At 40.7% G+C, this 16275-nt stretch overlaps 2 protein-coding genes across 10 annotated transcripts in view; one reads left to right on the top strand and one right to left on the bottom strand.

Annotated features, from left to right (window-relative positions):
- The window catches only part of HELB (DNA helicase B), a 32215-nt gene extending 29147 nt beyond the window's left edge, over positions 1–3068 (top strand). For 4 of the 5 annotated variants that reach the window (XM_084810570.1, XM_084810569.1, XM_084810566.1 and 1 more), the window contains one exon: positions 269–1706. In XM_084810570.1, the coding sequence (XP_084666696.1) occupies positions 269–364 (96 nt within the window). In that variant the 3' untranslated portion in view covers positions 365–1706. Of the gene's footprint in view, positions 1–268; positions 1707–2981 lie in introns of those variants that run through there. The other variant, XM_084810567.1, reaches the window with a different exon arrangement.
- Positions 1532–16275, bottom strand: part of GRIP1 (glutamate receptor interacting protein 1) — a 492217-nt gene continuing 477473 nt past the window's right edge. For 4 of the 5 annotated variants that reach the window (XM_084810562.1, XM_084810561.1, XM_084810564.1 and 1 more), the window contains exons 21-24: positions 11175–11277; positions 7822–8055; positions 4365–4511; positions 1532–3419 (exon numbers count right to left, since the gene is read on the bottom strand). In XM_084810562.1, the coding sequence (XP_084666688.1) occupies positions 3183–3419; positions 4365–4511; positions 7822–8055; positions 11175–11277 (721 nt within the window). In that variant the 3' untranslated portion in view covers positions 1532–3182. The remainder of the gene's footprint in view (positions 3420–4364; positions 4512–7821; positions 8056–11174; positions 11278–16275) is intronic. The other variant, XM_084810565.1, reaches the window with a different exon arrangement.

The raw sequence follows: 16275 nt of genomic DNA, 5'->3' as shown, positions 1-16275 counted from the left end.
TCTTCCTCTTCTCAAATGTGCAGTGCTACAAAATATGTAGTGCTATGTCATGATACTAAAATACGTGTTTTAGTGTTACATGGCATTTATTTGTCATCTCTTAGGTGCCTTCCAGTGTTTGAAGCGGATATGGGGGTGGAGATAAAAGATCTGTGGTTGCTGCTTTGCAATAAGTTTGCTCTATCCTCAGGGTTGCAGTGATGGTAAAGCTATTTTTCTCAGTATCAGACCTTAATATATGGTCTTTTGGGGGGGATCTGTTTCACAGATAACGGAAGATAACAGCAGTTCGCCCCTTGGAACTACCAGTCTTCAAAGGATGACACTGCAGTGTCAAGTTAGCAAGAAACTTTTCCAGTCATAACAAGTACATCATTCAGCTAGGTGCTTTATGCTCTGCTTCTCTTCTTTTATTAAACCAAAATGTTTCATAACAGAACTGAACTGGAAAATATTTAGACTTGGACAATTTTTACAAATTTTGCATCTTCAAATACATTTTTAAAAATCACTAAAAAAAAATCAGATACTACTTTATTTGTTTTTATCTTCCTTTTAAGTGGAAGAAATAGAGTTTGGCTTTAGAGGTTGACTTTTTTCTAGTAAACACTGATTTTAAAAGCTTCCTTGTTAATAGGAAGTATTACTTTTTACAAAAATGTGTATTATCAAGTAACTCAATTTTGCCATGCTGTGGTTTTAAGTGGCACTCATTTCTAGATAAGTGCTATACACCTGTGTTTCTCTCAGGCAGACCGAGAATGCCTACCGTCCTAAATGGGTTTTTTCTTAACCCCTTTTGGAAGTTGGTGAGACGTTGCCTGCTCAAGTATTATGGGCTGCTGCTAATAGAAGCTGTTAGATTCTGCTTCTTGTAGCAGTGTTCCGAAGGTGTTGCCAGAAATATGTCTGGAACAATTTACTTCTGGTGAGAGTTACTAACAGGATACATAAATCTTTCTGGGTTTGTCAGGTGACGCCCTTCATTAAAAGCATTGTTATAATGATAACTGGTTGTTGCCTGGAAATACTCCAAGGAATACTTCTGACATCTGTCTCTGCTTCTGAAAAGTAAAATATGTATAAAAGCAGCTAATGTCCTGATCCAAAGTAATGAATACAGAGCCTGTACAAAATGACAAGCATTATGTTGATCAGGTTGGCTTTTTGCATTGTAAAAGTCAAGTGTCTAAGTCTTTCCACATTTTGCATAGATTTGAATGATGATATAAGTTGCATTAAAGGGTATGGTGGATCGTTTTTTCGAAGATCTATCAGTTATGACTAGATAGAGGACCTCTCTGAAGGAGGTCAAAGAATGTGCATGTTTTGCACATCTAGGAAAGCTAATGTTAATTTTTGCATTGCCACTTGTACAAGATGCCTTGGCCCAATTTTGGCCAATTTCCCGCTTCCCCACAGCAGCTTGTTGTGCCCCATCCCACGTTCTTCCAGAGGATCCCCTAGCCCAAGGCCTGAGGAGCGGACAGGAAAGTTGCCTTCCACTTGCAGTTCTCAAACCACTGTCTTTAAATCACTGTTTATTTTATTTTTTTACATTTTCCATACAAATTTTGTAACAGTTGGAGCTCCCAGAAACCATACATAGACGATAAATATCATGCTATTAAAGTATTAAATTTGTACAAAAATACTTTTGTTTAATACTCATTTGTTTCAAATAAAAATACATATTAAGTGGTTCATGATCTGTTTCAATTTTATTTTGAATGAATTTTCTCTGGCAGTGCTGAAATATGAATGAAATGTTTCACATGTGTGCATAGGGCAGGGAAGCTTGCCAAGTAACAGGGTAAGAAAACAACATTGGGGATATTTTAACAATTGAAATAGATGAAAAAAATGGTAGTTAAAATGACTGATAAGATATGAAGACTCTACACTTACAGACAAATCCAGTGTCCCTCCAGTTACCAAGTAACATTAATTGCCATGACAATACAGTAAACAAACCGAAGCAGCTGCTGGTGAGCCTAAAAAGCAATTGGCAGCAGTTTATTGCTTTGAATGGGAAACAGGACAGAATTTGGGAGTGTGTGCGTGTGTGTGTGCGTGTGTGTGTGTGCGTGTGTGTGTGTGTGCGCGCGCGCAAAATGTATTTACAATTTTAAAAATAATTGCCAAAAATGGTAAGGACAGAATCTGAGTGTATCACGTGCAAAATGTATTTACAGTTTCAGAATCAGTTGTCCCAAATGGTAAGGGTCAGTGGGAGATTGAACAAAGCTATTTTTAAATAGATATGTTAACCAATGTGCAAACCATTCAGTTTAATTTTTAAAAAGAAGCCTGTGTAGCTATACAAGTTAACTTGTGTGTGCCCTAAACTGGGCAGTTCATATGGTTTTGCATCAGTTTTCCTTTGCTACTGCAGTTCAAAATTAAAAAAAAAAAACTTACGTGAACATTTGTGCTATAAAAGATTATTTTCAACATCACTAAAACTCGTTTTGCTCTTTTTAAACCAGTAATTCATCAGAACTTCCAAATACCTAGAAGTCAGAAGTCCATACAGGCTGCAAGACATATCCTGTTCAGTACATCATTGCATAGGGAATAATATAACTCCTAATAAAATCATACTACAGCAGGGCAGTAAACTTCACCCTTTTGCACTTCAGATTCCTTTGCGTACCTTTGCTAAATTAGTTGTAAAACCACATTGCAGTTTTTGTCTCCCCGCCCCCACCCCCTTTCATGATAGCAGAGGCAACATAAGTACAGATCACTAAAAAGCAGCTACTACGATACAGTAATCTTCTGGGTGCAGCATAAATATTTCAAGATTCTTTTGCTCAGTTATCAGCTGGTCTTTGAATAAAGTTCTGAAAATCAAACCCCACATTCTAATGATATAGTTGGGGGAACCCATTTTTTTTTAATGAAAGAACCATCTTCCATTTAAATATTTCACTAATTAATCAGCCATTTTCATTATTAATTCTCTTTTGCATTTTAAGGTCAGCTTGGAATGGCACCGTTCGTGGTCACAGAAAACAAGAGCAGAACAAAACTCCCGTCTGGGAAGCAACTAGCAAATAATGAGCCTTCAGAAATAATCAGACTCCCTGTGCTTCTTAATGCCACAAAATAGCTGTGTCTCCAGTGTCTGAAAGCGATTGAGCACCATTTAAAATGTCTTGTACTAATACAGTTTTTGGCTATAAAGTGTTCGTAGGTTCCCGTTTCATCTCTGAACAAGTGTTGTGTCCACTTTGCTGAAGAAAGGCATTGTTTGGATCACTCCATTCCCCAGCTGAGAAAGTCTGTTGCTCTGAACTCACCTTTTGAGAGGCTAGAGGGTTTCTACTAATAACAAGTTCTAGTTTATTACCAGACTCTGCTATGAGGGGCACAACTAGACAGCAGTCAAAATCTCTTGTGCGAACATGGTTTACCTGAAAGGTAAAAATCTTTGTTTTAGATAAGCCAACGAAGAAAAACTGAATAAATTTTGTCTGAAGTTTCCCTCATCACTATCCAACCCTGGTACCCTCCAGATCTTTGAGATTGCACCTTGGGAATTATGGGAGTTGCAGGCCAACACATCTGGAGGGCCCCAGGGGAAGGCTGCCTTTGGATAATCTGTGGGATAAACAAGTATCCAATGTTGCGGGACCCACCGCTAGCGGAAGAGGAGTAAAGGAACCGGAAATGAGCAGAAATGCTCGTTTCTGAAATGGGGCAGGTCAGCGGAGCTCGGGCTGACCTGTCCCTATCAGGAAACAGGCATTTCTGCTCGTTTCCAGAGTTTCTTTACAAAATGCTGTCTTTCTGTTGCACTAGTGATACGTCCTGATAGTGCAACATAATGAACTGGAGCACAGCAGTCGTGTAGAATACTGCCCTCTCTCACTTTAGGACCAAAGTAAAAAGAGCTTGAACTGAAGAAGGAAACATATGCAAAAAGCTGAGTTGAATTTAACTGTACATATTAACAGTAAAAAATAACAATTTGCAGATTGATCCAATCAATGTATGTTTAGTCAGACATTACATCCCACTGTGTGGGATGTAGCACTTCATGTCAAGCAAGTGAGCATAGGATTGTAGTTACGTAAAGGCCAGGGATGATCTAACCAGCTTGTGCTTACATTCTGCTGTCCATTATTTCAAGGATGGGGGCCTTCCACAGTATGTTCCTCTCCCCTTTCATTTAGTTCACAAAGCAGGTGAATGAGGGAGCTGAACCAAGGTTACACAGCAAACTTCAAACAGGATTTCTACTAACATCTGAGCTTGGCTGCATAAGTGTTATTTTTATGTAACAAAAACCAAACATTGTATTCAGATGGCTTTGTTATGTTAGTTTTGTTCACAATAATACAAGGTTTCAACACTACCTGTAGCAGTCTGTCGTATGGCCTCAAACCACCCACATCTCCAGGTCCAGCTGGCCGAATATTTTTAACATACACGCCTTTTTCCAGTAAACCATCTGAGACACTGAACCCAAAGTCTTCCATGTCAGAATCCTTGTACAAAGTTACCTGTGCAAGTGAAGAAAAAAAATCTCATTATAGCGTTCTAAAAGTTATGGAAACTATGTTCTGTCCAATCTGCCATGTTTTTCCCCAAACTGGTTGTGAGCTGTAGTAACTTGTTGCTTCTTAGTATTTTCAGGAGTTCTCCCTTCCTTGAAGCTTCACATCTTTTAAAAAAAACTGTGTCCCACACTATGTCTGTCTTGTACTAATCTATTAATAAAAATGCCTTTTTTGCACTACAGAATTTTTTTAAAATGAGCAGCTGATTCTGCCGCCTTGCTTTGTGGTCTAAAAATACTATACAGTGGCCTGATCTGGACGATCATACATCACTTAATAAACACAGATACGCACAGCCCTTTCCCCTGGCACACTACACTAACTCAACAAATTAATCACCTGAACCAGGAATAGTGGTTACCAGGTTTGGAATAAGCCTGGATCTTAAACTAACTTCAAACCATAGTTTAAAATCTTGGCTTGCTTCGAACTTGGTAACCATAGTTGTCTGGTTCAGATGTTACAGGTAACAATGGTTAACTGAAAACTTGTTGGCTTATTGCAGTGTGCCAAGAAGGAAAGACGCTGCATGAGCTGGCATAAAGCTAAGCTGAGATGTTGTCTGATTGCATTCTGTAATCATTTAAAATTTATTTCGTTTGTCTCCAATAAAGAGAAATAGTTTTTAAAAGGCATCCTGGATACCTTGCCCTTAATAATTTTGATGTTAGGATACCTTAAAATTGCAATGTCTCCATAGAAGTGGAAGAACATAAGAAGACCCATGCTGGATCAGACCAAAGACCTAGCTAGTCCACCATTCCAGTTGCACAGCAGCCAATCAGATATCAAGGGGAAGCCTACAAGCAGAACATGAACGCAAAACACCATCCTGCTCATGTTCCAGGCACTGGTATACGCACCCATAATGCCCGATACTGGAGGTAATATATAGCCATCATGACTAGTAGCCATTGATAACCTTTTCCTCCATTAGGTGACAATAACATAAAAGCCAAATTGTCTAGTAACTGAGAGATTTTTCCTCTTGTTAGAGGGGAAAATGGTAAAAATACACACATCCCTTAAGTGAAGAGCATTTATCTTGGTGAGTGCTTCCTTGCCCGTGTGGTGTTATAGCTAACCATGAGCATTCTCCTAACTATATCCTCCATGACTAGGGCCCATAAACAGACATTCTTGGTTGCTGCCTTCTTACCTTAGACACATGCCTGATTACCTTCTAGAAGTGTTTTAAAACATTGTTGGATTTTAGAGGCCAGAGTTACACTGATATAGAAGCATTTTAGTCTTATTTTGAATGGCGCAGGTCTTTTATTTTGACATTTTATCCTGCATGCATGGAGCGTGGGGATTAGATTCGCTGAAGCAGCATGCTGGAGCATACTCTTGTCACTTGTGAGGAAACAGTGTGCTACAGAAAGAAACCCTCCTTCCCCTTTTCCAGACTCTGAAGATTTGGAATCAAATGTAATTGAATATGAGCTTTGATTATGCAGGAGATATTTCTTCAGGTTATTCTAAACTGGACATTAGCAGAAATATCTAAAAAATACCGCTCCAAGCAATATTTCTGTAGAGTTATAGGCTATGCCATTCTCAAGAATAAAAAGCCTGTGGGTGCTTCCCTACTCTCCCAGATATTCTGAGTGTAAAATATTTTTTTTCTTCCAGTGCTATTAATTTGATGTACAATGCTTTAGTCTGTTTTAATATTGTTCATTCTTAGTTTGTAAGCCGCTTTGAGGATTGCCACTAAAAAAGTAGAAATCCTTCGAAACAAAATGAAGAAATCTACCCTTCAGTTTTGCCCAAGTCTACACATGGAACTCTTTAAAAAAAGTAAGAATTGTGCCTATCAAGAAAGGAAGCTAGCAAGATGAGCTTTCTAAGGAGGGCTGATGGATGCTGGGAAAAGCTGAGCAGTGCACTGATGGGCATGCTCTTTAGCTGTTCCCAAGACCAAGTAGCTGAGCAGTGAGGAGGCAAAACTGGATCTCAGCATACATGGCGGGGAGGTTTTAACCTCCCATTCTTGCGTGTAGAGATGCATGGTGGTGGTGAGGAGAGACTGACAGTGGGAGTGGAGAATCGTGTGTGTGTGTGTGTGTGTGTGTGTGTGTGCGCGCGCGCGCATGCATGCATGAGAGAATGGGGGATATTAGCCCTGGTCACTCCCACCCCAACCCAGGGCCTGCTGCCTTTGGCCAAGCCCACTGGTGGCATGTGGTCCTCAACCCACCACCCATTACTGCATGTGACACTCTGGGGCAAAAAGGTTGCCTACCCTGCTTTTGTTGAGGAAAAAAATGCCATCAGCCTCACTCCTCCACTAGCTCCCCTTCCCAAAAGGTTATTCCCTTCTTACTCCTTTTCTTTTTATTCTACTTTTAATGTAGCTGATGAAACTTATACTTTACACACCATCCCCTTTACTGTATGTCACAAACTCCCCTCTTTTCTCTCCATTTTCTACTCTTAAGAGTATGTATCAAGCAAGAAATATTTGAACCTTTTGTGTTGCTGTTTTTTTGAAAACAACTCCATGCCATCATTGTGCAACAGGCATGTATCAATAAAAGGCTCAGTGTGCATATGCTGATACTGCTTTGTTCAGTCGTTAAGTTGTCTCCGACTCTTCGTGACCCCATGGACCATAGCACGCCAGGCCTTCCTGTCCTGCGCTCTCTCCCGGAGCGTGCTCAAGTTCATATTTATTGTATCGGTGATGCTATCTAGCCATCTCATCCTCTGCTGTCCCCTTCTCCTTTTGCCTTCAATCTTTCCCAGCATCAGGGTCTTTTCCAGTGATACTGCTTTGCCTCACTCAAAATAAATTATTTTAATTGACAGAAATTTGTTCTTCATTCTGCAACAAACAGGCACTTGCTAATAATCCATTAAGAAAAAAGAATATCTCGACTGTTACCTTAAAATGGAAGACAATAAAATCTTGGAAAAAACACTGCAGAAAAACCAAAGATCCTTGCCTTTGTAATGAGCAGACTTTGCTGGAAATCAAACTTGTTTTCTTTCAAACACATTTTGGATTGGTGAATGGTCACTGTGTATCAGTTCAAATTATGGCAGAGATGCATTGCAAAAGAACATTGGCTAGTGACTAGTGTGCAAAGAGCAGACAGGAATCTGACTACATTTCCTCACTGAGTAAGAATACATCTTCAGAGGGCTTACAAACAAGGCCATAAACAACGCCAGCATTTAATTTTTGAACCATTTGAGGAAGCTTCTTCATGCTATGGCAAAGCTTCAGATCAAGAGGTGCACACACCTTGTGTAACTCCACAGGAGTTGGTGACATAATTTCTTTCATCTCTTGCTTCATTTTCCGCAGAGCTACAGACTTTCTCCCTACATCTGAAGGCAGCGTGTTACTACGGGCAGTCTGGCTGTAATGTGGCCTTGAAGTGCTTCTTTCTTGAAAACTGGCTTGTCTTCCCAGATGGCCACGATGCTGTGGGTTGTCATGGTTCAAACTCATTGTACTCCCTGACATAATTGTTGCCTGCAGCATTAATAAACAGCTTTTTTATAATATGTAACAGTAAAAACAGAAGATTAGTTCATAAGAAAAGGCAGCGTCCTCTATTCTTTTGCCAAAACACAGTCATTTCAGAGCACAGCAAATGGCCGGAGGGTAGATGGACAGTTTGACTGGACAAAAGGTTATCAGATGGCATTTTCATCTAAACTGCCAAGGAAATATTAAAGCCCTATAAATCCTGAGCTGCAACGTTAGTCCACAGCTGTTACGTTAGTCAGAAGGATCAAAGTGAACTGAAGAAATCTTTGCTGACGAATCCAAAGGCTTTTATATAAGGAGTTCTTCAAAAACATTTAGCATCTACAGAATTAGTTTAGCCTGAAATATAATGAAAGTGTTTACTACAGTGGCATTTTTAAAGATTTGATGTGAAAAATGCAAGTCAGCAAAGATGTGCATCTCTTGGAGCAGTAGCATCTTTGACTATGACAGGACAATATCAGAACATGCCCAGTAGTGTAGAGGACAACTATAGTTTTGATGAAAAGTGAGCAGGGGTGGGGGATGGGGAGACGCTTTAGTAGAACAATAATGTAACAACTTGCCTCATGAAACAAACAGGTAACAAGACCGCTAAATGCTATATATTACATGAGTCTGCATATAACTTGAAGTTTTAGCCTTACATCTTCTGTTGAGTGAACCCTGTTCTCCTGGCTAGTTTTACTTCCAGAAATAATATGCCTTTCTCTTAAAACAGAGACTTTTATCATTAATAAGTGGCCATAACTAGTGGAACAGCTCACAATAGGTTAATAAAATATGATATCCTGAAATGTGAGTTTTCCTTTCCATGACATACTGCAGAATTGTTAATGCCAACAACAGGCTTGTGGCTTAGCTGGAGAACTGGTAATATTAATGTCCCTCCTGACAGGAAAAAAAAGACTTAAAAGTGGGGAAAAAACAGAACAACCGAACTCCATATTGGAAAAGTGGAAAAAGCCATGGCAGCTAATGAAAATCGTTGGGAATTTAACACATCTACATTATGTGACAACACCACTGAAAACAAAAGACAGCTATGTCCATTAATCCACTTTCTTCACTGCACACTAATTATTGAAAGCACCCCATAATTGTGGTGGTTTATTTGCTTCCATCTGTACTAAAAGGCCAATGTTGAACCTGTTAAGTACAAACGCTCAAGCCCCAAATTGGAAAACACACTCAGAGAAGGGAGGAAGTTAGAATGAAGGAAGCTACCTCCTCTTTTGGAATATAGGTTTGTTTTCCATGAAGATTAGTCAATGTATGGGGAAGAGCCATCACTTAGTAGTTGGCCACATGTAAGAAAGTCCCACATGCAATCCCCAGTATTCCAGGTAAGGCTAGAAAAGATAGCCTGGGTTAGAGACAGATTTAGACCTACTCAGAGTAGATCCATTTAAATCAATGGGACTTGAGTTAGCCATGACTAACTGAAGTCATACTGATTTCAATGGGTCTGCTTTGGGTATGCCTGAATCTAGATCCAGTCCCCTGTCTGAAACCCTGGAAAGCTGTTGCTAATCAACGCAGAGTCTACTTGCAGACAATACTGAGCTAGATGGACTTGGCATAAGGCAGCTTCCTAATATATGCATGACAAAGAGTGCTTATTTCCACCACTTCCTGTTGTTTGGAATGAAATATACAAACAAGCCACTTTGGGATTTTAACTTCTTTTTTTACTGTGAATTGGTGTAGCTTCTGTTTTTAGTTCTTGACTTGTAGCATTCAAACATTTATTTCCTAATTCTTGTGAAATTAAAATAAGAATATATCTATTAAAGAAAAGTGTACTTTGAGCAGGGTACAAGGAAGGTTAGATTGACGGGAAACAAGTGTTCTATTTCCACAATGTAATTTGCACAGTTGCTTCCTGCTCACAGAGGTGCTGACAAGACAGCTAAGCGTAATGAGACCAGTGTATGCCCAATTAATTTTTCACTTTAAAAAAATGTCATCCTTAAATTGAAGAATTACCAACCTACTGAAACGTTCATTCTTGTTATCTATTTCCATATCCATTTGCTGTGCTGAGCTCAAGAAGGAAATCCATGAGAGAAGCCTGAGGTACCATGCCTTAGACAGAACTAAACCAAACTGACATGACATTGCTTTCCTAAGTTCCTCTGAATGGCAATTAAATATACATCAGATCCACATAAAAGTAAACAGACATGCAATGTGGAAGCCATAAATCTGAGGCTATGCAGTCAACGTGAGCTGCACGGGTTTTACCCAGTTATGCCATTCACATTCCTTGTGGTTGCTCAGGGACTTCAACGTGACATAAAAATGAAAACGATACTCTGCCAGTTTTGCAATGCAGGGAATTTAAAAGAACATAAAAGAAAATTCTTGAAGGCTCACCCTTCTGAGGCATTAAAACTGTAAGTATATTCATTTTTGCTATTATTAAGGTGCATACAGGCAACTTTAGGCAAGAGAGATGTCTAGTTACTCTGCTTTGAAAGGAAACCGCCCAGTGTGAAGTTAATGTGGAGTTCGTAACTGCAATTAACATCAGGATGCAATGAGAAAAAGTAACCGCATATACAAATCTGTGGCAGTTATCTTGGTTCACCAGGTGAATCCAATTTTTAAAATGTACAGATGTTGGTTTTCGTTTATGTTCTCCTTAATTCAGATTCAATTCTATTGCAAGAGAAACATGCCAAGAAAAACTTTTGTAAAAGCAGCTGGAAGAGAATGGCTGTGCTGCTGCTAAGGCAAAATAAGCCTGCAAACAGGTGCAGCCCGCAGTAGCACAGGAGAAGCTTTTGAGCACACACATTTGTATCATTTCAGCAGCAGTTCCATGAAAGAAAATAACTTGATTAGGGGGTCAGGGAAGGCAGCTGCACAAGCAAAAAATATAAACATAAAGGGTAGGTACCAAGAGAGTCATGTTTCTGAAACACAGACGCCTGTCAGCCTTGTCCTGTGGAAAGGGGGTTAAAGCTTTAAAATGAATTTGTGAGATTAATGCAAACTTAGAAAAAAAAAGGAGGAAAACACAAACCCAGAAAAAAATATGAATGTTAATTGAAAAAGAAATTGGTATATTATGACAGGATTAAGATTGCTTCTACCTCTAATTCCCTCAGAATTCCTGACTGTCCACAGGTCTCCAAGTCCTCCAGTGCTTGAGACCAGAAATTTTCCTCCTGGTCAGCCTCAGGGGCACCTGTGAAGCTGGATTCATAGAGAGAGGTTTGCTTAAATGCAAAGGCAACACAGCAGTGAACGTCACAGGAATGGCTTGTTAACACAACAATGCTGGGCCGTTGACGCAGGGGTGCAGAACCTCTTTAACGCCTGTGGGCTGAATTCCATTTTGGGGAAGGTTTTGAGGGCTGCATGCTAGTGGTGGGTGGAGCTGAAGGCAAGGGGGTGGGACGAACGATACCAGCATATTTTAGCTTAAAGCTCTTACTGCCAGTAAATAAACTTTAGGAGAAACATTTCAATGTTTTAAAATGGGGGGAAACCGCATAAAAATCAGGAAACCACCAAACAATTTGTGGTTGGGGAAAAGGGGTGGGGCCAGGAGAAGGGGCATGGCCATCTGGGGAACCCAAGGAGAACCAGACTGGGACCCCAGGGGGCTAGATCTGGCCCCCAGGCCTGAGGCTCTGCACCCTTGTGTTAAAGGATAGGTGTGGGCAGAAGGAGAGCAAGCCAAGGAGGGCTGTGGCTGTGGAGCATGAACATGAGAACAATTGCTGATGCAGGGGGTTGTGGATTAACTGGCAGCAGAATTTACAAGAGGCCTGTCAGTGAGCTTTACTGAAACTTTCATTTATTTTTGAAAACCTTTGCACTGAAATATACATGTAGGAATGTGATCAGGGGTAAAATATTTGCATTTTTTAAGGAGATGGCTCCAACAATTAATAGTGCCCTCCATTATAGAAGCATGAAATATAAAAGGACTAAAAACTTCCCACAAACACTAATGCACCATTCATTATAAGCTCTCCAAAAAGCAGTTCTGGTCCTCTCAGCCAATCCCTTTTTCCTGGTGGGCATTTATTGCAGCCATCTTCATAGCTAGTTCATGCTTAGCAGCTTCTACCAATTGTGAAGTGACAAGTGCAGGCACGTTTGTGAGAGTAAGGGAAGATGTAAGATCAATCGTTCATGTTAATTAACACGGAAGAAATCCTGCATCTTCAATCCTTACAGTAATGCAACAGGAATTGCCAATCCACATTTAAGGCGTGTTCTCAAAATCACATAATGCAGAATTAGTCACCAACTGTTTGTATGGTTAAAAAGGGCAATTTCCCCCCATTCCTTTAATCCATATTTATGGAAGTATTAATCAGAACCTTATTTCTGTGCTATATTCTAACAGCCAGCCCCCATGAATTAATCGGATGATTTCTCACAACCACTAACACACATTATATATATCCAGGTGACATTTAAGATAATCTGAGGAGGCCTTGGCCTTGCTGGTCATTCCAAAACAAACAGAATGTCACCATGAAGATCCCGACAGCAGGCTTTCCCTGTAGTGGCACCCACCCTCTGGAAAACCCTCCCCTGTGCAGTTTGGGAGGCAGACAATGTGGTATCTTTCAAACACCTCCTAAAAACACACTTTTTCACCCAGGCTTTCCCTGGGTTGTAACTGCTGTCGGGTTTTCCTTTGGTTTTACTTGCTACTTTTACATTTTATATTATGTTTTATCATGTTGTATTTTATGGCTTTAATTGTTCCGAACTGCCCAGGGAGCCTCGGCTGTTGGGCGGTATGGAAATGTAATAAATAAATACTTGAATAAACCTTTAAAAACATTCTTATATGTATATCCTGCTCCTATATGGGTTGCTAATAGTCTCCTACTCAGATTGCTACTCAGGTCCATACCTTCCTAGCTTCAGTATTGTTACAGCAGCTGATGTTCCCAGACTATTCACTGAGACCCACACATTGGCTAATCTAATCTAATCTGACCTTAAATGCACTTTGAAAGAATGACTAAAGTGCATCACGGGTTTTTCATAGAATAGTAGGGTTGGAAGGGGCCTACAAGGCCATTTCTGAGCTAGCATCTTATGGATGTTTCCTGAGGGTATCTTGGTCATTTAGCACTCCTCATCCGAGGACAAGGAAGCACAGACTTTGGAGATATGAAACTGTTGCAGGTGCAATATATAGTTAGAACTGTCTAACCACTATGATCACCATCAGAGGCTTGGTGTTGTTGCCTGCTGGCTGTACCACATGCTGCAGTTGTTCCATCTGATGACAGTGAGGAAGAGGGCCGTTTCTGTGGTGGCACCCACTCTCTGGAATGTCCTTCCCCCAGAAATAAAGCATGTGTTGACACTGTTACAGTTCAGGCACATGTTTAAAATGCTTTTATTTGCCTTGACATTTGTTGATCTATGGCACCTGTCCTTTGATTTTTTAAAAATTCATGGCCATTAGTTTTATTATATAGTTGATTCTTTTAGATAAACTTTATCATTGTATTGCAGGTTTATCATTGTAAACCACCTGGATTATGTTGTACATAGCAGGTGATATAGAAATATTTTTAAATAAACAAAGTAAAAATAAATCCTAATGATCCTGTGAACTCCGGCTTTAATTGCAAGTACTGACAAAGTTTTCTTTGCGTGGCAAGGAAGACATTTATCAGGGCAGCTTGTCCTCCTTGAAGCATTCTGAGGAAGGAAATGATTTGTTGTTGCCCTCAGCTTGGTAGTCAAAAGGCTTCTTTCACTTCTCTATTGCTTTGGGGGGCATGGGGTAGCCCTGTCCTTTGTTTAGATTCCTTTGTTTGTACAGGGATAGGTAATCCTCCAGATGTTTTGACTATCACTCCCATAATGCCTTTCTAGTGGCCATGGTGGCTGCCTTGACAGCTGCCAGACAATTGACTACAACTCATGATGGGTGTTGTAGTCAAAAACACCTGGAACGTGCCAAGTTGCCTACCCCTGGCCTAGATTTTCCTGACACAAGTAGTAGTCAACTGCTGGATTAGCATGCTGACTTTAACTGGAGTGTGGATGCTGGTTGTTTTTGAGAGATGAGGCAGGGAGGGGACAGAAATACTGAAGGCTCATCACTGTGTGAGAAAGTGCTTGGCTGTTTGGCTGATTTCACTGTTTCTTAGCATCAGCACCTGAGAAGACTTCTTGCCCATTTCCTCCTTCTGCCTATTCTGACTCCATGACTGACATTCAGGGAGCAACTAAATACAAGAGTGGTCGGACCCAATTCAAGTCCTGCTGATTCCCTATTAAGCCTCTGCTTTGCTTCCTGTCAACTACTCATCTTAGTTAACTTTCTGTCTAACAGAATAAGGCAGCATCTCAGAGTTCCCCAAGTCAAGAAGAAACCAAAGAAAGAGTCTAGAGCTGCTTGGAAATCTCAGAAGCCATGCACAACACCTGTCTGCAGGCTCACCATAATTGGCATCCATTTTTGTGTCCCTATCTATGAAAATCACTAACTCTGAAAATAAGTTGGCGAGAGCTTTGGAATCAACTGGAGGAACAGATGTCTGGCAGCCTTGGTTTAGTGTTACTTACAAAGAATTTGGATCAGATTCAATTACCATAGAGCATCTTCATTACCAGCAGAGACCAACTAGGAACTTTTCTTTAGACTTATCATGAATTCATGATGCCAATGTGATACAAACAGTGCAGTACGTTGCTTCCCATGGGGACACTGGAGATAACAGTCAGAAGCAGTGTATTTTGTTTTTTTTAATTGTGCAGAGAGATTCTTCAGCTAAGCTGTAATCACTATCAACATTTCCATGAGGCTTCTGAGGTTCTTGATCAGACTGGATGTCCATGGAGAAACTAGTCATAACAGTGTCTGCCTAAAAGTTATAGAAAAACTCATCCAGGGGCCAGAAGAGTCAGTAGATTCTGGAAAGCATTGCGAAGTGGAAAGTAGAGCACAGAAGTTCTGTTATTTAGACCAAACTATATGTGACAGTGACACACCCCATGTCCTTCAAAGTGGGTCTGCCCCATTCACATGTAAACCAGGGAATGGGGTACAGTTTAAAGGGCCAAAAGGATGCATAGATGGAGAGTGCTGAACTCTCTTTCTCCCCCCACCCCTGCCCCCCTTTAGTGCTTTTTTCCTCAGCTAGGCTTACTTCCTAGTTAGGGACTATTCTGGTGGAAGGGGATGCAGGATTGTAAGGCCCCAGACCTGAACCAAACTGTTAGTAGTTTTAGAGGGGCTTAGATTCATAATGCTCTCTGACTTTGGTTCAGTTGGCAGGCTCTTTTCCCTAACAGGCCTCTTGATTTACCAGGATGAGTCAAAGAGTGATAAGGCCAGTGGTGTGGCCGCAAGCGCATTCCAGACTAATGAACTGGATGGTCTTATGAGGATGCGCCTGGGAAATGCTTGTTTGCTTTAAAGCAAACTGTAGTGGGAAAGCTCTGACTGTTTCCCTTCTGAACAAGCACTGCTAGTCTATGATGGGAAAGTGGTAGATGGATCTAATTAACCCTTGCTATTGTCATGCTGCTTCACTGCTAACATGTATGGTATAAGACCCATTTTACCCCATGGCTCTGGGTTCAGAGAAGCTGTCTGATCCAACCACTGGGTACGCCTGTGTGCTGATTGTACTCAATAAAGTATCTCCTTGTAAGTAAACCTGGATCTGATTTATCACTATCTTGGCACCTCTAAATTAAGAGTTTGAAGCCTACTGCAGGGGCAATACAAGGATGAAAAGTGTCCGGCAGAGAAGAGGGCTCAGCACTCCCAGTCATGTGCCCCTCTGGCCCTTTAATTGCATCCCCCCCCCACTTTAAACATGAATGAGGCTGATCTGCATTTAAAGATATGCATCTGCTCCTATTATGTGTGCTCTGGGTCAAGAGTCCACCAGACCTTTTGCTTGCTGTGCAAAATAAGGAGGCAAGGGATGAATATATTTTGTCTTGGTTAGACACAAGTTGTCTTGACCAGAGTTCTCTAAAGTGTGGGAATTTCTTCAGGATTAGAGATGCTTCTGGGATGGTAATGGGAATACTGGGGAAATAGTTGCTCTAAAGAACTGCACTGTCACCAATAACAATTGAGAAGGGAGGGGCCTGAGGGAGGTACAGCCCTGGTGCTTGAAGCAGGCACACCATCCGCTTGTCACATGTGGTCTTCTTTCTTCAAAAGCTACCAGGACATCATGGCTACCA

The sequence above is a fragment of the Heloderma suspectum genome, chromosome 7, assembly GCF_057233095.1.
Source record: "Heloderma suspectum isolate Gila_16-S chromosome 7, 16-S_ref, whole genome shotgun sequence".
Lineage (NCBI taxonomy): Eukaryota > Metazoa > Chordata > Lepidosauria > Squamata > Helodermatidae > Heloderma > Heloderma suspectum.
Note: the sequence above shows the minus strand (reverse complement) of the source record. Positions and strands in the feature narration are given on the sequence as shown.